Source organism: Rhinolophus ferrumequinum, chromosome 17, assembly GCF_004115265.2.
Source record: "Rhinolophus ferrumequinum isolate MPI-CBG mRhiFer1 chromosome 17, mRhiFer1_v1.p, whole genome shotgun sequence".
NCBI classification, from domain to species: domain Eukaryota; kingdom Metazoa; phylum Chordata; class Mammalia; order Chiroptera; family Rhinolophidae; genus Rhinolophus; species Rhinolophus ferrumequinum.
Window position 1 is genome coordinate 15,120,371 of NC_046300.1, and position 22,581 is coordinate 15,142,951.

The following is a 22,581-nucleotide window of genomic DNA, read 5'->3' on the forward strand; positions in this document are numbered from 1 at the left end:
CTGTCTCCACTGGAGCTCAAGGTGAGTGCCTGCGAGTCTGTGCACGGGTCGTTTAATAAGAGGACGTCTGGGTTTCCTGCAGCCTTCCATCCCACCTGAAAGGTCAGAATCCCCACTGTTTTTCACAGCCAGATATTGTGGGGGCTCCTCCAGGGGTAACCTCCACAGCTGGTTCTCTCTCTCCTGATTCTCAACCACCAAATGGAGGTTTAGGGCCCGTTCCGCTTCTCTGCCCTTCCTACCAGTCTCTACGTGGCTTCTTTATATTTTTAGTTATAGGACTTCTGTTCTACTACTGTGTTTCCCCCGAAAATAAGACCTAGCCAGACCATCAGCTCTAATGTATCTTTTGGAGCAAAAATTAATATAAGACTTGGTCTTACATTATGTTAGTAAGACTGCATCTATTAGTAAAATAAAATCGGGTCTTATATTAATTTTTGCTTCAAAAAACGCATTAGAGCTGATGGTCCAGCTAGATCTTATTTTCGGGGAAACACGGTAGACATCAGATGGTTCTTCAGGATGACAGTCCTGTAATTTGGTTGTAATTTTAATATGTTCACTGAAGGATGCAGGCAGTGTTTATCTACTCCACCAACTTGGATCTCTACTTTTTGGAAGTTCTAAGTGTTAGAACCTGATCTTGCCCCTTTTGTGGCATAAAAAATATGTGTATCTGTTGTCCCAGCCTTTTCCATATGGAATGGCTTCACTTCTTCATCAGATAGTTTTCTGTTCCTCCCAACGGAATTTTCTTCATTGAGTCTTATAATCTGCATTTGACCTCCAAACTATAGGCATTCTTCCTCCAGTGCTGACTACATTTCTTATAATGCTGATTAATACTAAAGTAGCTGATTTTATGGCACTTATAGTTTAATTTTGTATTTTTTTAATCATCATTCAAACAAGAATACCCAGAACTTTCTTTATCTTAAGCTGCTAATAGTCACAGCCATTAACAAAAATGGGCTACCTTAAAAGGTCACACTAGTTATAGACTGGATAAGGACTATTGTCTTCTCGAGTCTTTTTTTAAATAAAGAACAAATTAGTTACTCTTGGGTTACTGAACATACTCATAAATTATCAATTCAGCTTTCTCCATAGGCTGTGTCATCAGAGCCTCTTATATGTTCAGAACCTCTTTTAAAAGACACCTGAACTATGTCTATCACCTGACATTAGACATTTACCAGAATACACAAAGATTTAAATTAGAGCATGATCTATGAAATCTTAGATGACTTAGATGCCCAGGGGGCTTTCAAAGTACCTTGGGATTCTTCACAATCAGGTATATACTAAGTGAAAATCGATCTAGAAAAACTTTCAAGTGTAATGAAATTAATAAGAATTCATGTTAGGACACATCTGACAATTTATTTATAGTCAATCAACCATGCATACGGAGTGCTACTAGTTAGAAGGAAAAGTCTTCAACCTTAAGACCTACCAACATCAGGATACAAGGAAGAACACCACCCCTGAGTCCATAAATGACCATATTTAACACCTCTCAAAGACTTTGTATAGATCGGGCAGGTTAGCAAGCTGCAGGATATTTCCATCTTCTGTGAAATGTTTAGGAGGCAGAAGGTGTGAGCGGAAGGCTTTGTAGATAATGTGTTCCACAGTCCACTTCCAGGGGCTCGGAGTGGGGCCAGGCACTTCACTCTGGAAAAGACATGTTTGATGTCATAAGCCTCCCCGTTTGCGTCCCAACGTACACTGGCTTCCTGGCTGACATGCACTGCCGGGAAAGTCTCAGTAGCTCATAATGGGCTGCGTTACCTAATGCTTGTGAAGCATCCTCTCTGGGCCAGCCTCACAGGGATCCTAGAGGCCTGAACACGAGAAGAGATGGGGGAAAAGAAGCCACAGCTCTCATGATACTTTCTTCCCTGGAACCTGTGTTTCCATTCAGGGAGAATGTGTTTACTGTGTCTGATCTTGACTATGATGTTTGGACAGCAGTAATAGGAAGTAAATTTCTAATTCATTGCAAAATTTGGGGATCTTAATGTAGCTGTTTACCAAAAAGCACCACAGGTAAGAAATGAAAATAAAAATAATGAGGATTGTTGTGATCCACCCTTCCTCTCCTACAGTTGAGCCTTCGCGGTCTCATGTAAAAAAAGATGTTCTTTCTCATTCATCCTTTCCTTGAAGTAAATTGTTCCAATCAAATGAGATATTCGGCACAGTTTGAGTATGCTACCTTACATCCTCCCCTGGAATGAGATATTCCCTAGGGGCTTTGGCCAGTAGGACCTGGGACTGAATCTGCTCCAACACCTACAGGCTCTGGGGACCCCGGAGTATATCAACTGTCCCTTAGTTTCGTCACCTATGAAACTGGAGCTTATCACTTCACCTCAGAGGATGACTGTAAGTAATCACCAAGGTTACTTACGCATGGCAAGTTGCTACCCTTTGATTCTTAGACTATTTCGATCCCCAACGCCTCCACCCAACGAAACCATCCAAAATAGTTGTTGATTGAAAAGCACTGTCATCTAATCGGAAAAAGTGACATGGAAACCTGAGGAACCTAGGCCCTTTTTGTGTCAAGCTGACCTTCCTTAAGAAGAGCTGGGGATCTCTCAGTAAAGTCTTGTTTTCCTGGCTAAGCAGTGGTCAAATGTAGACTAAGGCAAAAGCTGAAAGAGCCTGGGGAGGCTGGCCCAGAATCTGAAGACTGTGGCCACACTTACGGACTAACACTGGGAGATACGGACCGGTTAGCCCTGGACAGTTTGAACTCAGCCTCCCATCTTTCACTGTGATGGCTGTGTTTTTACATTTGACAGTGAGATCACTCTGGAGGTCCCTCCAGCAAAAGAAAATAAAAATCATGAATAAAAGCTGACCATTGTGTTTAATCCTTATATACAATGAAATCCTAGGAATTTAGAGATGAGCATGTTTCATCTCCTAATGGTTGTGTGAGGGCCCATCCCAGTCCTGGGGTGCTAACGTGCATCACCACAGTACCTGCTGGCCTGAAAGGGTCGACTCCTCAGATATGTACTGCTTCCGGATGGAGTAAAACATAGCACATTCTTTACTGAGGCTTTCAAAACATTCCTTTTCTTCATCCCAGTTCACCTGGTCCAAAGAGAATTCAACACCTCAACACAAGTATGTGCTTTAAACACACCTGATTTCTAAATGGAGATCACAGATGACTTTAAACCTTAATGTGCCCTTTTAGGCTGTAAATTGGAACCGCTGAGTATCACTGGGGGTCGATGGGGGTACAAGGGGGCCTTTAGCTATTTTACCCTTTTCATCTTTATTACTCCAAACGAAGGCGGGGCCCAGTGCCCTCCTCCTAGCACACACCCACATACCCACACACTTAGTACGGGTTTGATCACTTGCCTCAGTGGCTAGTCGAAGAATGAAGATCGGCAGACCCTCTAATGGGGGCACGTAGTTGTCGATCAGAAGGGGCAATCCAATCAGGTTCCCTTCCTGTTTGTAGGAAGAAAGGCCAGGACGGGGCCAAGAAATAATACTATTACAGTTTAGTTTAAACAAATTCCATTTCCCCAGAGCTTCGTCCAGGTCTTGTCCTGATATGTGTCACTGATACGTGTCATTCTGCTGAGCAGGTGCTTGACTGCGTTGGGCAAGGGGGGCGATTAAGAGCCAAGCACCTAAAAGCTTTTTGTCCCGACATGTAACAGAACAACCTTTTCTTTGATCTGCTCACCAACCAATGGTCTTATTGAGAAGGAATGCCCCAAAGTGAAGGGGTAAGAGGAAGAAACAGGAGAACCAGTGGCGCAGCATAAACTCATTCACTAGCTGGCAGGGACTGGGGCGTTCAGCTCTCCTTCGTGTCTGGGTCCTTCACCCTGGGAACAGGAATGGGCACGATGGATGATAAAACTGTAGGGTAGCCTAGAAATGCAAACGCCAAGTCTCCTAATCTTGGACCAACTACAGAATTTGACTCTGAAGGATACAACAGGCATAAAAATGGCTGTCACACACCTTGTCAATTTCCAAAGAGAAATAGTCTGCAAGCATCTCAGTCTTCTTTTTCAGAAACTCAACAATGTATTCGGCAAGCCCTTCTTTGGGACCATCCTCCTCTGTCCAGCCACTCTCGGGACTATCTAGAGCGAGCATGGCGAGGTCAAAGAGTGCTGCTGGCTCCTGGGAAGAGCAAGAACGTTAAACAGCAAGCATAACAGGGCCTCCAAAGAAGCCCGAAGTTTCCCTCAAAACCACTATTAGAAGAGCCACAAAACCATGGTCCCAACTGGAGGTGAGAACCCACAGATCTAACACTCATTCCCTAACAACAAAATCCACAACAAAACCCCTTGTTCCTCACCAATGGCCATTTCAACAGAGGCTGTGCCAGACAAATCGCCTGCCGAGCAGGTGGGAGGGTGAGGCTGTGTGCGAGGAGGCACTTCTCTTCTGTGTGGCTTTAAAGATGCCACTTCCTTATTTCTAGAAAATCACTAGGCAGATTAAGAACATTCCTTTCTTTCTACTGCCTTACCATAACTGAGGCAAGGGGGAGGCATAAGTTAAATGATATTTTAGGTAAATCAGCTTACTAAGGAAGAACACCGAAAGCGATTGTTAAAAATAAGATGGCTAAATTTTCTTCCATTTCTCCCTTTCTGATCTCGTTACTGTGGTCAACCATTTTCCCTTTACATGTTATAAACCCACAGTGCACTGTTCTTATTTTTTCATAATCCTAGAGGATTCAATCAAAAGGACTTAACAATCCTAAATGTTTATACACTCAATAACAGAGCTTTAAAAACATGAAGGATAAAACTAATAGATAGAACTGCAAGCAGAAATAGACAAATTCACAATTACAGCTGGAGGTTTTAATACCCCTTTCTCAATAATTGACAGAACAAGTAGACAGAAAACCAGGATACAGACAATTTGAGTTTCACTATCAACTTGATACACTTGCCATTTATACAACATTCTACTCAAGACCAGAATACAAACTCTTTTCAAGTGCACATGGAACATTTACCAACATAGACCATATTTTGGGCCATAAAACATGTCAATAAGTGTAAAAGGATTCAAGTATGGTTTCTGACCAAAATGGAATTAAATTAAAATCAATTAATCAATCTCTGGAAAATCCCCAAGTAAGAAGAAACTAAATAACATGCTTCTAAATAACCTGAGGGTCAAAGAAGAAATCAAGAGAAATCAGAAAGTATTTTGATCTGAATGAAAATGAAAGAAACATCAAAATTTGTGGGAAGCTGCTAAAGCAGTACTTAGGGGAAATTTATAGCACTTAACACCTATCTTAGAAAAGAAAAAAGATCTCAAATCAGTGACCCCAGCTTCCACCTTAAGAAATGTGAAACAGAAGAGCGAATTAAACCTAAAATAAGTAGAAGAAAGGAAAAAATCAGAACAGAGATCAATGAAAGAAAAATTGAGAAAAATTAATGAAACCAAAAGTCAGACTTGGTTTGAGATCAATAAAATTAATAAACCTTTAGCTAGATTGATCACATAAAAGGAGGATATAAATTATCAATAGTAGGAATGAGGGGGCCAGCCTGGTGGCTCAGGCGGTTGGAGCTCCATGCGCCTAATTCCAAAGGCTGCCAGTTCGATTCCATGGGCCAATGGGCGCTCAACCACAAGGTTGCCGGTTCAACTCCCGTAAAGGATGGTGGGCTCCGCCCCCTGCAACCAAGATTGAACACGGCACCTTGAGCTGAGCTGCCGCTGAGCTCCGGGATGGCTCAGTTGGTTGGAGCGCCTCCTCTCAACCACAAGGTTGCCGGTTCGACTCCCGCAAGGGATGGTGGGCTGTGCCCCCTGCAACTAGCAACGGCAACTGGACCTGGAGCTGAGCTGCGCCCTCCACAACTAAGACTGAAAGGACAACAACTTGAAGCTGAACGGCACCTTCCACAACTAAGATTGAAAGGACAACAACTTGCCTTGGAAAAAAGTCCTGGAAGTACACACTGTTCCCCAATAAACGTCCTGTTCCCCTTCCCCAATAAAATCTTAAAAAAAAAAAAACAGTAGGAATGAGGGAGGTCACATCATTACAGATCTACAGACACTAAAAGAATAAAAAACATTATGAACAACTTCATGCCAATAAATTCAAAAATTTAAATGGACAAATTCCTTGAAAAAAACAGTACCAAGGCTCATTTAAGAAAAAGTTCATTTAAGAAGAAAACGTTCATCTGAATAGCTCTATGAAAAAAATTGAGTTTTTAGTTAAAAACCTTCCTATGAGGCAATCTCCAGACCCAGATGGCTTCATTGGTGAATTGTACCAAACAGTAAAGGAATAAACACCAATTGTACACAAAGTCCTTCAGAAGATGGAAGAGGAGGGGATACTTCCCAACTCATTCTATGAGACCCAATTACCCTGACACCAAAAACTGACAAAGATACTACAAGAAAATGACAAACCAATACCATTCATGAACACAGATGTAAGAATTGTAAACAAAATTGTAGCAAATCAATTCCAATAATAAATAAAAAGGATAATACACTGGCTACAAGCACGGTTCATCCCAGGAATGCATGACTCGTTTAATATATGAAAAGCAATGTAATTAATTTCCTATATTAACAAACTAGGGAAAAAAAACTATACAGTTATCATAACAGATACAGAAAAAAGTAGTTGAAAAAATTCAACACCATTCCTGAATAAAAACTCTAAACAACCAAGGAACAGAAGGGAACTTCCTCAACCTTATAAGGGGCATCTACAAAACTACCGAAAGCAGAACAACTGAATGCTTTCCCCCTACAACAGGAACAAGACAAGGATTTCCGTTCTCACCTCTTCTATTCAACATTGTACAAGGTTCTAGCCAGTGCAATCAGGCAAGAGAAACAAAAGGCATCCAGCCCAGACAGGAAGAAATAAAACTGTCTTTATTCAGACACTATGATCTACGTAGAAAATCTGATGGAATCTTAACTTACTAGAACTAATGAGTGTGTTTAACAAGTTTGCAAGATGCATGATCAATGTACAAAAACACTTGTATTTCCACATACTTGCAACAAACAATTGGAATTTTTTTAAAAAGGTCATCTACAATAGTGTCAAATAATGTGAAACACTAAAGGATAAATCTAACAACAGATTTTCTCCCAAAATTGATCTATAGATTACACATAATCCCAATAAAAATTCCAAAAGGCTTTTTTATGGAGTATGTCACATGTAAAAAGAAGATATGAAACTACAAAGATATGTAGTGTGATTTTAACTCTAAATTAAAATTAGGCAATGAAAAAGTTTTGGAAAAAATGGACTAAAATTCTTGGTTGGGGTTGTGTTTAAGTCATGGGTTTTAGAGAACATTTATTTCTATTAATATTTTTATCTCTACCAGTTTTCTTAAATAGATAAATTAATTTCTGTAATAATAATAAACATTGTTTAAGTTGGCTACCAAATGACAGTTCTGCTTTGTATAAAACTATTATAATTAAAGATACCTCCATATGTAAATCATATAATATACAGAAACTATCCTACGCATATTTAGAAAACTTTAATATACCACAAATAAGGTATCAGGGTAAAGCTATTAATTTCAGAAATAACCAGTTGTTGAAGTTTCAGAAATGAGAGGCAGGAAATAAACTTACCGATAACCTCAGAACACCAAAGTTGGCAAAATCATAAATGAGTATCTGGTAGAACAGTTCTTCACTGAAAATAAAAATGAAATGACTTAAAGGAAAAGCTAAATCCATGCTTGAGAGCCAAACCGTAGGGACAAAAGGGAAAACTAACCCCTGAAACTGGATGGGACACTGAGATGGTTCTGCCTTGCTGTGGAAGCTTTTAACAGGCTACCAAGATCTCCTTTTCCTCCACAGAGCTAGGATTGTAGTGCGCTGCAGCCAGGGCTTTGGCCGGCCTCTACGCACAGGCTCAAGCACTGACACCAGGTTGAGCTTGTTCTCACCCACGCTCTGGTGCTAGGGAAGGTTTTGATACCTGCAGTGAAACTGAAGGAGTTTTTGTTTGCTTGCCTTTTTCCCACTTGTAAAGAATCCTATAAACCACATTCTTTTGTAACTCACCATTAAAAACATTAGGTTGGTGCAAAAGTAACTGCGGTTTAAAAGGTTAAAAATTGGGGCGGCCGGAGGCTCAGTTGGTTAGAGCGCGAGCTCTGAACAACAGGGTTGCTGGTTCAATTCCCACATGGGCCAGTGAGCTGCGCCTCTACCTAGATTGAAGGACAACTACTTGGAGCTGCTGGGCCCTGGAGAAACACACTGTTCCCCAATATTCCCCAATAAAATTAAAAAAAAAATAAATAAATAATAAAAAAAATAAAAAAAATAAAAGGTTAAAAATTGCAAAATCTGCAATTACTTTTGCATCAACCTAATACTATGGAATGTACAGGAGAGCACAGAGACTTTCTACACAATCAGGAGAGGACATAAGGCAGAATCAGCCTATGCTGGTATATGGTTTAGGATGATGCCCTGGCTGGCAACATTTCAAAAACAGCTTTGAGGTTGTGACAACATGGAGGGCCCTAGAGGGTATTATGCTGAGTAAAATAAATCAGAGAAAGATAAATACCGTTACAAATTTATTTATATGTGGAATCTAAAGAACAAAATAAACAAAACAGAGACAGACTCATAGATACAGAGAACAAACTGATGGTTGCCAGATGGGAAAGGGGTTGGGGATTGGATGAAAAAGGTGAAGGGATTAAGAAGTACAAATTGGTAGTTACAAAATAGTCATGGAGATGTAAAGTACAGCGTAAGGACTATAGTCAATAATGTTGTAATAATTATTTATGGTGCCAGGTGGGTACTAGACTAATTGGGGGGATGACTTTTTAAATTATACAAATGTTTAACCACTATGCTGTACACCTGAAACTAATATAATATTGAATGCCAACTGTAATTGAAAATAAGATTAAATCACATCCCCTCAAAACAAAACAAAAAAGCTGTGAAGTATACAATATACTGAACTTACAAAAATACAGAATTGAAATAAATGGTACTTCATAGTTCTGAATGCAATTTGAACCATATAGATCTTGTTTAAAGACTTCATTTTATCAGAACAGATGAAGCATCTGCTATGCCTGCATTACAGTGGGGAAACTGAGGCTCCCAGTGAGTCATAGTCAGTAAAGTGGGGAAGGAAAGAGTTGGATCTAGATATTGCACTCAGAAACTGGTTCTTTGTCTGTGTTTACCTTCTCACTGGGAAACCGTTCACATTTATTAATAGCTGAAATCCTGAGACTGGCCTGGATTCACATCTGACATGAAAGAACATGGACAAAGCTGTGATTCAGAGCCTTGGAAATCATGCACTTAGATATGCTGGAAAAGAAATGAGTCAGCTCACTGTGGAAGCCCAAGGATTCTCAAAGACAATGGACTCTGAACAGGGCTGCACCAAATGGGTTTCCAAGCCCAGGAGGAATGAGTTCCAAATATCCAAGGAGGTATGTGTGCTAACAGTGAACTGCTGAACCGGGGCGGTTTCAAGGTCAGGGAGAGCAAACAGGTTTTTCTTTCGTGTGCCAACTGCAAGCAACATACAGCAGCTGCCCCACTCGCAGGGCCAAGCAGCACTGTGGGGGCCACAGAAGCGCTTAGTGGGGAAAAGTAGATGGAAGGTGGCGGCACCCTCCTGTCTGTACTACCAACTAGAGAACATATTTAATACTGGTTCTTGACTCAACAGGAGCTCATCCACCAACTTCCCTGGAAACAATCAACAGAAATGGCACAGCTGGGATCACCCTTCCTGTGCTCATCAACCCCACTGGCTTGTTTGGTGGCTGGAGTAAGCCTTTGCCACATTCCCAAAGCTGGGAGGCAAGGAGGCATCAGGACCTCTTTCTCTTGTATCCCCACAGTACCCTGCAGTACACAGCAGATGCTAGAATGCTCTATGAGCACTTAGCCCTCAACACCTGGTTCACAGCAGCCAACAGTCACTGAGCACCAAGCACCAGGCTTCTCGGTATTTCTTATCCTCACAAAAGCCTGCAAGTTTATCCCAATTTACAGATGAAAACTCTGAGATGCAGTTTTGGAAAGGAACTTGTCCGCGGTCACATCAATGGTCAGTGGCTGAACCTGGATTTGAGACCACGTGTGTTGGACTCCGAAGCCTGGGCCCTTTCCAACTGCACCAGGCTGTTCTCCCTGGTTTTGGGCCTGTGCCTTCAGGACCATTCGTCAGGCGGCCCTGCTCTTTTCACACACTCACTGACTTACCTGAGTTTGGTGGTGTTGAGCAGGTATAACTTGGTCTGGTGCTGTGCCAGGGCCCACTGAGGATTCACACAGCCCACAAAGGAGTGGTTATGCAGCATCTCCCGCAGAGCTGGAAAACAAACACAAGTAAGTGATGGTATCCCACCAACACCTCTCTTCAGCCCAAAGCACCAAGCATCACAGGTAGAGACAGCAAACAAGCAAAGGTGCTGAGCCAAACTTCTTGAGGAAAACAAATGAGGAATAAAGCATAACTAATCTTTCATAATGCAGCAAGGAATTACCAAAAGAGTCAAGAATACTCAAAGTCCACAATCTAAGGCAAAGCAGGAAGCCAGAGAAGTAAGGAGAGCTCTGAATCCAGCTTTATCCAGATGCCAAGGGAACCTCAGGAGTCATGAACTTTAGTTTCTGCAGGCTCTCAGGTGTGGAAGAAAAAAACAACAGAAGCCTAGAAATGGTTTGAAATGGGGAGTCAAACAGACTATCTCCCCACCACATGAAGCTGAGACCCTAAGGGCTCCCTCAGTGTGAAGGGAAAAAACTACTAACATGTCCCAGGCTCCTGCCCCTCAAAGGTCAGTGCCCACCGGCCTCCAACCTTAGTGCTGGGAGTAAAGAAAAAATTACCTCCCTGAGAATCTGTGACCATCAGCTGGTCCTCATGTGCTTCTGCAGCCAGGATTCACACTAAGCGGGCTGCCTGGAAACCTTAAGTGCAGATTTTAGTTTAAACTGATTCCAGGGCTGACTGTTCCTCCAGGTCTCTGACAGAATCAAATGCAAATTCTCTGGAGAAATTCATCTTCAATCCAGGCTTCAAATAATTCTTCACAGAGACAGTACCAGGAAGTAGCAGTCAAAAATTAGAAAACACACAAAGAAACCAGGCACCAAGAATTCGAGTATAGAAGAAAGCACAGAACCATATCTGCAAAGGTTCAGAGACTGGAAATACCAGCAAAGAAGATAAAGTATGTTCAGTATGTTTAAGAAGTATTAAAACACATGGATGGACCTAGAGAACGTTATGTTAAGTGAAATAAGTCAGACAGAGAAAGACAAATACCATATGATTTCACTTACATGTGGAATCTAAAGAAAAGAGTAAGTGAATGAACTAATCAGAAACAGTTTTGGAGACAAAGAGGAAAAACTGAGGGTTGCTAGGTGGGGGGGTGGGGATAAGGGGGAAGGTGAGGGGATTAGAAAACAGTCAGTAACCACAAGATGGCCACGGGGTTTTGAAAACTAATTTGGGGAATGTAATCAATAATGTTGTAAAGATTTTGTAGGGTATCCGATGGACACTTGTCCCATTAGGGAGACCACCTCAGGGATGATGTAGATGCCTGATCACTGCACTGTACACCTGAAGCTGAAGCTGAACAATAATGAATGTCAACTATAATTTTATATATATAAATATATATATATATTTTTAAATATATATTTTTAAAATATATGTTATATATATATTTATATATATTATATATATATAATATATATATTACAAGAAGCGGAGTACAGCATTAGGAATAGAGACAGTGGAAATGTAATGGCTCTGTGCGATGTCAGGGGGATAGTGGATGGGGGAGGGGGGTTCACACAGTGTGAGGGATATAAATGATAAACGTCTAAGTATTACTTTGTCTTGTGCACCTGAAACTAATTTAAAAAAAAGAAGTATTAAAACAGTAGCAGGAGACTATCAAAAATGATCAAGATTTCCAAAAGAACCAAGTAAAACTTCTAAAATTGAAAAATATAAGAATTGAAATTAAAAATCAAGACAGACTTAACAACAGGTTAGACAAAGCTGGTGAGGTAATTAACTGGAAGGTGGATCTAAAGAAATTATCCAGAACGCAGCACAGAGACAAAGATGGAAAAGAGAGGTAATAAGAGACACCAAACCTCAGCTCCAAAGCCCAGCAAAATCCACACCTGACACAGAGATATTGTAGGACCCTAAAGAAAAGATATCTTTAAAGCACTCAGAGACAAGAGAGATTACCCACAAAGTAATAAACTATAAGACTGAAAGTTGAACTTTCAATAGCAACAGTAGAAGCTGAAAACTGATAGAATAACACCTTCAAGAAAAAAATAACTGCCAATCTGACATACTAAACCCAACCAAAAAACTTTTCAAAATAAGGATGACAAAGCAAAACTCAGTTTGCCACCTAAGCCCCAATGAAGGATGTGCTTAGGGCAGACCATGAAAGGTCAGAGGGAAAGAATGTATGAGCAAATAATATTTGCTAAATCCAAACAAACTAACAGGAACATTGTCTTATGGAACAGTGAGATCCTCACATGAAAACTGTGACTGATACCACACACCACAGATGAATTCCAGGGGGAACAGAGATTCAAGTGTAAGCATTTTAGGAGACAATGTAAGAGCATGTATTAAATTATCTTAGAGAGAGAAGAATTTCCTAAATAAGATAAAAGAGCCAGTCTATAAAGAACAATTCATAAAATCTGCCTACATTAAATCTAAAAATTTCTGTTCATAAAACAAGTGTTTATCAAAAATAATTAAAAAATACCAGATGAGCCCAAAATTGGGAGAAGATATTTCCATGTACCTGATTACTATTCAGAATATATAAGGAACTCTGAAAATCAGTTAGAAAAAAAACAAAAATGCAACAGAAAAAAATGGGCAAAAACCCTGAAAGAGTACTTAACAGAAGAGGAAATACACTGACTCAACTTTATCCGTAACCAGAGAAACACAAATAAAAACCACCATATTTCATTTCACAAACACCAAACTGGTAAAAAGTCTGACCGTATCAAACACTGGAGAAAGAGTGGAGCAAATGCAACTTCTTCACATTGTTGGTGGGACCGTACATGTATCTGAACCCTTTGCAAAATGCTTTGTCATTTTATGACTCAACAGTAACTCTCCTAACTGTGTACCCTGTGGCAGTTTCCCAGCCGGCGGGCCAAGCTCTTGATCCTGTCATGGGTGGGAAAATGGATGGGTTGTGAGAGGCAGGGATGAGGCCATGAGTCCTCCAAATGTCCCTCAACAGCAGAATGAACATGCAATGTGGTCATGAAGTGGAATCTATCACACAGAAAAGATGGATGCATTTTAGGAATGTATAAAGAGGGTGCCAAAAAAATGTATACACATTTTAAGAAAGGAAAACTGTATTACCATTGTAATATTCAATATATACCGATAACAAAAGATGAATACAAGTCACGTTTGACTTTTGCAATTGCAAGAGGTGCTCAAGGTGGTTACCATCAGCATCCAGACACCTCTGATTATGGAGAACTACTGCTTGAGCAATGTTGACCTAAGTGTCCACATGTATCCATTTTTTTGGCACCCCTGGTAAATATATCTCAGAAAACTACAGTATAATTTCATTTATGTAAAATTTAAGACTTGTAAAACTAAACAAGTTTTTTAGGGCCACAAATATGGGTGGTTAAACTACAACAAAAAGAAAGGAAATAATAATCACAAAATTTAGGGTCTAGTTACCCTTAAGGGAGAAGCGAAGGGGATAGGAAAGGCAACCAGACCTAAAAGCTTCAAAGGTGATGGCGTTGTTTAAGCACGTGTCCTTCGTTTCCTTCTGTAGATCCTACACGTACTTGATAAATACGATTTTCATTTACTAATATATCGTATATACGTGTGTGTGTGTGTGTGTGTGTCTTAATGAAAGAAGTAAAAACATTACCACCATTAAGGGGGCTGGGGGACGAGGCGCTGGAGACAACAGGGTAAGGGTCGTGGGGGCAGCAACAAGCCTGCACATCACGTTTTTATTATACTTTTTTTAAAGCTTGGGCATCACAAGTGAATTCTCATTGTTACATAAGTTCTGCAACAGTTCCTCCTCCCCCCATAAGAAGCAGCTTATTTTCTTCAGTTTTAGAGTAAGTGTTCCCCTCTGTTCCCACTGGAAACTCAATGTCTCTGCAGGATGTTCTGTGTAGGCAAAAAATGATTATTTTAAAAGCTGGAGAACATCAAATAATCTTGAATAATGAGGCACTGGAGGAAAGAGAAGCAGTGTAATCCACTAAGAAGGGTCAGCGATTTTTCCACAGATTTGTCATGGAACGTTTGCGGCATCCGCAGCTACTGAAGTGTAGGGGGGGGGGCTGCTCCTGGGCACAGGGCTTCCCGAGCTGCAGCCAATCAACAGCGAAGACCGCCTACAAGGACGTGAACCTCTTCAGGGCCTCTTAGCAGACCTGTATTCCATTCCTCTCCTAAAGACCCCACAGCACTAGAAATTTGTGGGCCTTTCCCTACCATTCTGTCAGCGGCAAAATGGCACAAAGTTCTGTGCTTCAAAGCCAAACTGCACATCTGCGTTCACAAGGAGGCCTTGGGTCCCAGCAGCCTTTTCAGAGAAGCAGTAAGGAAAGGCAAACCCCAGGGAAGGGCAACCAGTCCCCTAGGTCCAAGTGACCACCTGCAGAGGAGAAGCCCTGGGTGCCAGTGAGATGATCAGGAAGCCCCCCAGGCAGATCTCACACGGGGCTCTGCTGAAGTGGCCTCTCTGTTACACAGCGTCTCTCATTCTACCTGATGTTGCAGCCAGTTATTTACTCAACAGTCCCCACGACACTGTGCTACCTTCACGGCAGGAGTCATGGGTCATTCATCTCACTTTCTGCCTCAGGGCTCGGCAGGGCACACTCTGTACCAAGAAGATACTTGACAAATGTCGGCTGAACTAATTTCACATACCAGAGAAATTCATTTGGTGCCAGTATGAGTAAGAACATTTAGACACAGGACTGTTTGCCAAAGACCAAGGCAATAAATTAAAATTGTGGATAAAATGCGAAGCACACTTTCACATTCAAATGGCAGCAAATAACTTAGGACATTCCTCGTCCTCACTCATGAATTTACACATCAGAATTATGGGAGAAGCATAAGTAAGTTATCAGTGATCCGAGATGAGCTTAATTCCATGGAACATTTGACTGGCTACTCGGCCAAAAATTCACCTCACTCGGGGCAGCTGGTTAACTCGGTTGGTTAGAGCATGTGCTCTTAATAAGGCTGCCAGTTCGATTCCCACATAGGCTAGTGAGCTGCACCCTCCACAACTAGATTGAAGACAACAACTTGAGCTGAGCTGCCGCCGAGCTGCCGGTGGGCGGCTGGGATGGCTCAGTTGGTTAGAGCGCATGCTCTTAACAAAGTTGCCAGTTAGATTCCTGCATGGGATGGTGGGCTGCGCCCCCCACAACTAGACTGAAAACGGCGACTGGACTTGGAGCTGAGGTGCGCCCTCCACAACTAGACTGAAGGACAATGACTTGACTTGGAGCTGATGGGTCCTTGAAAATACACACTGTTACGCAATTAAAAAATTAAAAAAAAAAGAAATCACCTCACTTGCTGACTGAATCTGTGCCCACCAGGATGGGCAAACCCCACCAGACTCAGGAGTTGTCTGAGTGTTCAACTTGGACCTCCCTTCAGAACAGAGATTCAAGGGCTTCACCCCCCAGGCTGCTCCTCAGTCATTTACTCAGCACTCTTTTAGCAAATACCTACGGAGTCCATATGCCAGGCACTCTGCCGGGCGCAGTGAGCTCAACAGACACGATCCCTGCATAGACGATACACTGACGAAATACAAATAAGTGTGACTAAGAATGTCATCACAGGGACAGTCTCTTCCTTCCTTCCTGGGCCAGCAGCACAGCTCTATGGGGGAGTAGCCAGGCTGTTGGTCTATCAAGGTGAGGGGCCGACCTCACCACTTCTGAGCTCCAGAGAAGTCCCTGTACAGCATTCAACTCAAAAACAAAGAGCTTCCCCTGCTGCGGGCTATGGGTGGAAACGAAATACCAGCGGGCAGGACCCAAGGCAGAGGTCCCTCCCCGGAATGGAGGCCTGGAGTTTACAAAGCACGCACATGGTATCTGAGGTGTTCATCACAAAGCCCAGGAAAGGCTGCCACAGTAGCATTTTACAGAGCAGGAAAATGGTGCCCCAAAAAGGTGAATAAATTCCCAACAAGCTAAGGAATGGTGCAGCTGGCAGGAGCTTCAGCAGACTTCATCTGGATCCAAAGGAACTGCTCACTCCACTCCGCACGTCACAGCTACTCCCTCTGGAGACCCTACGGCAGCGTGCCTCAGTCTCAGGTCCGAGTCACAGGGTGTGCCTGTCCCGCACAGCCAGCTGGTGTGGGTTTGCATCTGAATACTGGGCTGCCTCGCTGCGTGCAGGTCATGCCCGTAACTACCCACCCTCAACAGGCATGTACCTGGGATGTTCCAACTAATCTGTCCTCTCCTCCATCTTCCACTCCATTTCCTCATCTTTAAAACACAGATAACAGCATCTGCTCTTTCTCCCTTACCAGACTATTCTAGAATTAAATGAGATAACGTGTATAAATATGCAATTTTAGAACATTTAGATTCATCATCTTAGCCTCAGCCATGGACGCCAAACCTGATCAAACTTGATACAGGTTAATTTTATAGTGCACTGAAAATAGTTTGCACCCATTCAGAAATGTATTGAAATTTTAACTTTAAAAGCCTGCTTTGCATGAGGGCTACAAACCCTTAAAGAAAACTGAGTAAATTCCAGATCTGAGGGAGTCTGCCCATTAAAACTACTGCAAGCAAGGAAGACTGCTAAATAAATCAAGGAATAGCCCACCTTTCTTATTTTATTTTAAATGGTTTTAAAAGCTCCCAGTTTGAAAGCCAGAAAGAGGGAAAGAGCAACCGGAACAAATCCTCATGGAAACAAAAATCAGAAGCCAACTGTCAGCTACTCCCACTACTGGCAAGGCCTTAGTCACAGGAAGTTTCTACCCTTCCCAATGGTAGAGACTCTCTATATGTTCCCCCACACGCAGACAAAGGCCCAGATGCTAAGAAAAGAGAATGAACAAGAAAAGGCAAATTGAGGCCTTCCTGAATTCGTTCAAACAAGTGGTGACTGAGACAGAGAAAATGGAGGAGGCCACTGAGTCAGACCATCTGTTTTAGAAGGTTAAGGATTAGTGGGAAAGGTACTAAATTGCTCCTCAGCCCCCATTTCCTTTAAAAGTTAATCCAAGTTGTCACATTTTAAGATACATTTCATAGCAGTATTGATATTTATTTTAATCAAGAACTGTGTTATAGATGAGAAGTGGGGACGCCGTGGCTAACTTGTGTGGACTCACGTGCAGAGCTGCCCTGTGGGGCCTGGAGCAGTGATGTACACACTTGGAGCCTTCCTGGCTGACTCATGAGGGGTGAGAATTGTTGTAGGGACGAGTGGCTGTTCTACACCCCCATCCCTGGGTCAGTTCATCCCCGGGAGATGACTAGCTCTTTCAGTTAGTTTAGAAGAAACGGGAACCAAAATGGAGTTCTCCACTCAGGGACTCTGAAAAGCTGTTTCTGAGGAAGATGATAATGATTTTTACTTTGTCTTCAGGATATAAAAGTTATCTACTGATTCCTTACTCTGTAACAAGTGTTTTACTTACATTCTATCTCTAATCAGCACAATAATCTTCAAGATGAGGACAAATGGAGGTACAGAAAGGTTAAGTCACAAGTCTAAGGTCACACAGTAGAAGCAGAAGTGCCGGGATATGAACCCAGGGCCCTCCAAAGCCTGTGCACTTTCAGCAACAGCACACCCCAGTCAGGCCACGGATTGGAATTTTGCTGATCAGTACACTGTGTTAAGCTAAGAAACAAACTGAAGGTTATTTAAATGACTGCTTTATTCCAACTCCTCTGGTTTAATGAGAATACCGATTAATTCTGATTAAAACCAGTGACGATTTTCCCCTTCTCTCCCAGTTGAAAACTGTCTTTAAACTGTTGCTGCTGCGGGTCAGTAGGGGAAGGGAGGTTTGCTCAGCACACTGCAGCGGCCCTCCTAACCTGAACACTTTCTGCACTTCCAAACACGGGACATGAGCAGTCCCGGCCCTCGGAGTCCCTGACAGACCTGGGCACTTACGTACTCTCATGTCCCCGCTCATTAATTTCTTCCTGGAGACTCAGAACACTGGTGAGGTTAATGATTCTTCTACGGGGGGTACAAGCTGCTGTCATTTCCTTTCGGGACTCATCTTCTACCATTTCCACGTCGGAGACTTCCCGATGCCTCTTTCTGCAATGAAGATAAGGAACTGGCAGATCATCACTGTTCTTTTCCTTTTTTTTTTTTAAGTCAGCCAAGTTTGGTGTACTGCATTTTGGAGAAGGGAGCAGCTGCTCTTAGCTGCCTCTGCACATCTGGGGAGGGATCCCTGTGCTGGTGGCAGGCCAGTAAGGTCAGTCTGCCCTCCAGCACACTGCTCACCTAACAGCCCTCAGCTCCCAGCAGCCGGCCACTGCACACAGGCCTTCAGAGTCCAGCTCAGCCCCATAGAGCTGCAGTGCCGTGAGCAAGGGAGCTGACAAGAGCCAAGGCTCATTCTTCAGTCCTCCATCTACCTCCCCATCGGACAGAGTCATAATAGCCACTGCACACAGCCACGAACAAGACAGACACGCTGCCTGCCCTCACGATGCTGCCTTTCTAGCGGGGAAGTCAAACAGTTTTAAGTAGCAACAAATGCAATGAAAAAAACAAGGTAACATAACAGAATGACGGGGAAGGGAGAGAGAACCTGCGATCAAATGGACAAAGAAGGCCTCTGGTAAGAGGCGACATCTGAGTTGAGACCTGAGTGACAAGAAGCCAGAGTCTTCCTAGGCCAAGGGAACAGTGAGAGCACAGGGTAAGCAGCTCGGTGACCTCAGGTCACCCACAGGAGCAGTGTGAACAAAGTGCCACGAGGGAGGGGACGGTGGTGGGCTAGAGGGAGGGCACGGGGCTTTTATCCCAAGGGCAATGGGAAGCCACTGGTTTTCAGCAAAGGAGTGATACAATCTGATTTCTGGTTTAAAAAGATATGACTGATGTGTGGTTAAATAGCTTGTGGTGTCAGTTCCTCAAACGATCAACAGAAATGTCATACCTCCAGGCAGGGCTGTTGAGAGCATGAAATGAGACGTCTATAGAGCATATGGCACATAGCAGGTGCTCAATAAATGTTAGCATCCTTTACAATTCTCTGGAAAAACATCCTTAGAAGTCGTCTCACTAGGCTGACTCGGAAATGAGCAAACTAGAGTTAAGTAACTCATCCAAGTTCCAATGGCCTATCAGTGCCAGGGTTTTGGAGGTCAGCCACCAGGTGGACGTGCAGCTTGGGCAAAGGACTTCACCCTGAGCTCCAGGTACAGGCACCCGAACACATGAGATAACGAATACCCACCTTACGGAATTCAGTGGGATGTGTTTCAAGAAGCTGCAGATTGTATATTGGAAATGCCCCAAATTAAATGACAGTCATTATTGCTGTTATTCTGCCCTCTTTTTCTATCCTCACTCACCACTAGTTCACATGCTTCAGAGAGTTTCATATCTAATTTGAATTGAGAAAGTACGGTTTCCTAAAAGGAATGAAAGTAGGATGAAAGAGAACCCTCCAGATATTTTGGGTTCTCTGTCTAGCCACCTCTGCTATAGAGACTTTATCAAAAGTCATTACTGAAAATAAAGCGTAAGTCTTCTGATTCTTTTTCCAATGTGTTTTTAACTAATGCTTGGAATTATGGAAATTTAAGGTATTGCAAAGGCCATGGTGATGGGTGACTCTTGAGACTCTCGAGAGTGGACAAGGCCACAGCACTGTTCCATCGGAGGCAGAGGGTGAGTCAGGAGGAGAGGAGATCCAAGTTGTTCATGAGAAGTCCAAGTCAGAGGCGGTTTTATTAAAGAACAAAGGATGCAAATTGCATTTTTCCCAAAAGGCCATACCTGGGGTTGTCCGTGCTAGAAGGGGGCCCTCTCTTCTCTGATGTTTCTGAAGTCGCCTCCCCTTCCAAACTCTGATTCTCGGCAGCCACTTCAGCAGGAGCTGGGAGTTCAAGCATTTCCTCACCTTGCTGTTTGGCACTACAAGTGTCTGTCCTGTCCTCTGGAACCATTGTTCCAATGGCCTGGGGCTGACAGGATGGGGCCTGGCTCACAGGCTGCAGAAAGGCATCGAGCTTCTGTTCCCGGGAGTCTGTGCGGACCATCTGGTGGGCATAGACCTTGTTGCCACTTCCAGAAGTAGACGTGAGGGTCACACCTGTTGATGATTTAACCATCTCCCCAGAGGGGCCAGCAAGACTTGGTAGTAAAGTCTGTGTCAAAAAACAAGACAGCGGGAAGATTCAGAATACAAGGTATAAAAGGCCAGATCCCAAAATGGAGCAGTACTGAAGAAAGAAGCTAGAACCTGGTAAACTCACCATTACTGAATTATTATGCAACTGGTCCAAATATGAAGTATAAAATTAAAGATATACAAATATAAAATTCAAAACTTCAGCAAAATCTTTAAAATCTTAAAATTGGTTTGAAATGGAAATATTCGCATGAAGTTCTCATATTTTTGGAGTTTTCTGCTGCCATAGGAGGATTTTATTTTTTTATTGTGGTAAAATATACATAATCCAAAATTTTCCATGATACCAGTTTTCAGTATACATTTCTGTGGCATTAAGTACATTCACACTGTTGGGCAACCATCATCACCATTCATCTCCAGAACTTTTTCATCCTCCCAAACTGAAACTCTGCCCTTTCAACAGTAGCTCACCATTCTCCCCTCTTGCCCAGCTCCTGGCAACCACCACTCTACTGTTTGTTTTTAAATATATATACTTCCTAGCTCTGTCCACTGGAAAGGCCTAGAAGCAAGGACCACCCTGTAGCAATGAGGACCCTCTGGTCAGAGATTACAGTCTCTAAATACCATTCCCCACTACAGTATATCAGAGCTCCTTGGAGAAGTGGCCAATTTCGGGGCTTGGACTGGGAAAGTACATAGTGAACCGACAATATCTTGCCATGCCAGAAACAAAGAAATGACCAAAGACTAATGGAAATGGGCCAAAACGACAAGAACACCACCAGCTTGAAGGGGCTACCATTGGTCTAAGATGGGATAATGTGAGCATCAAAAAGAAAAATGACTACAGTTGGTTAAATTATATATTACTTTGTTACCAGCTATGACAAAATAATGAAAAAAAGAAAAAGATGGGGAAGGAGAAAGAGCGAAGAAGAGACAGAAAGAGAAAGGAAAATGTCATTAAACATCACTGGAGAGTGCTAGAACACCAACTCATTCCTTTGCAAATGGATAACTGAAGGGACAGAATTCAGCATTTATTCTTACTTTCTATTATGAACTGTATTTCAGGATAACCAAATAGCTCTAACAAATGAGGAAAAGTTATTCTATACAGAAGAATTAATTAACACAGAAAAAAATGATACAATCAGAAAATCATAATCTTGCAATCTTAATGAAATGACTGATTCAGGTAATGGCTATCCATGGATGGTGAAACCATTAAGCTAAATATCACTGGGGATCATTACAATGAAGGAATCAGGCTGTGACCAGCTGAATCACCAAAATGACATAACAAGTCAATATGCACCTCCTGCTGGGACGCGATAGAAAGTACATGGCATCATCTATCAAGAATTCTCGCCCCCAAATTTTTTTATCTGAATATAATCATGCCTCTAAATCTAATTTCCAGTTTATAGAAAACATGGAGGATTGCAGTAAGTTAAATGACACCGAGAAGAAGCAATCAGCCCATCTGAGATATGTAATATTTTACAGGCAACCTTTAGAATAAGCCAACGGGAACAACAAAAAAAGGTAGGTAGGGTGACTTCTAGTTTCAAAGACACTTAAAAAAGATTTAAAAGACATATGAGTAACAGCCACACCTAATGAGAAACTTAACCGGATACACATTTGAACAAAGCTACTATATAAAAGGATCGTTTTTGCATAACGGGGACATTTGAATGTGGACTGGGTATTAAATGATATTATTACTATTAATTTTATTAGGTATAAAAGGACATTAGGTTATACAAGAAAAATAGTATTTTTAAATGCATAATAAAGTACTAAGTAAAAAAATAAATACCTGGAATATGCTTTAAAACACTCCTTTCCTCAACCCCAAGTAGGAGAGGGAGAGAAAAAACAAATATGGTAAAATGTTGATGGTTAAAACTGGGTGATAGGTACGTGGGTATTTGTTATGTGATCTACTTCTTTTTGTTTAGAAATATTCAACAATAAAGAATTAAATAATAAAAGTTAAGATAGCAACTTTGCTCAAAAAGGAAAAAACCTTTCTTCGTGGACAATTTAAAACCCTTGCAATGTATTTACTTCA

General features: G+C 42.1%; 1 protein-coding gene across 3 annotated transcripts in view; it reads right to left on the reverse strand.

Moving 5' to 3' along the window:
* Positions 1-496: 496 nt before the first annotated feature.
* MLH1 (mutL homolog 1) overlaps positions 497-22,581 on the reverse strand; it is a 38,660-nt gene continuing 16,575 nt past the window's right edge. For 2 of the 3 annotated variants that reach the window (XM_033133247.1, XM_033133249.1), the window contains exons 12-19: positions 20,141-20,511; positions 18,294-18,442; positions 10,294-10,402; positions 7,663-7,726; positions 4,009-4,173; positions 3,391-3,483; positions 3,001-3,114; positions 497-1,680 (exon numbers count right to left, since the gene is read on the reverse strand). In XM_033133247.1, coding sequence (XP_032989138.1) covers positions 1,513-1,680; positions 3,001-3,114; positions 3,391-3,483; positions 4,009-4,173; positions 7,663-7,726; positions 10,294-10,402; positions 18,294-18,442; positions 20,141-20,511 — 1,233 coding nt within the window. In that variant the 3' untranslated portion in view covers positions 497-1,512. Of the gene's footprint in view, positions 1,681-3,000; positions 3,115-3,390; positions 3,484-3,505; positions 3,870-4,008; positions 4,174-7,662; positions 7,727-10,293; positions 10,403-18,293; positions 18,443-20,140; positions 20,512-22,581 lie in introns of those variants that run through there. The other variant, XM_033133248.1, reaches the window with a different exon arrangement.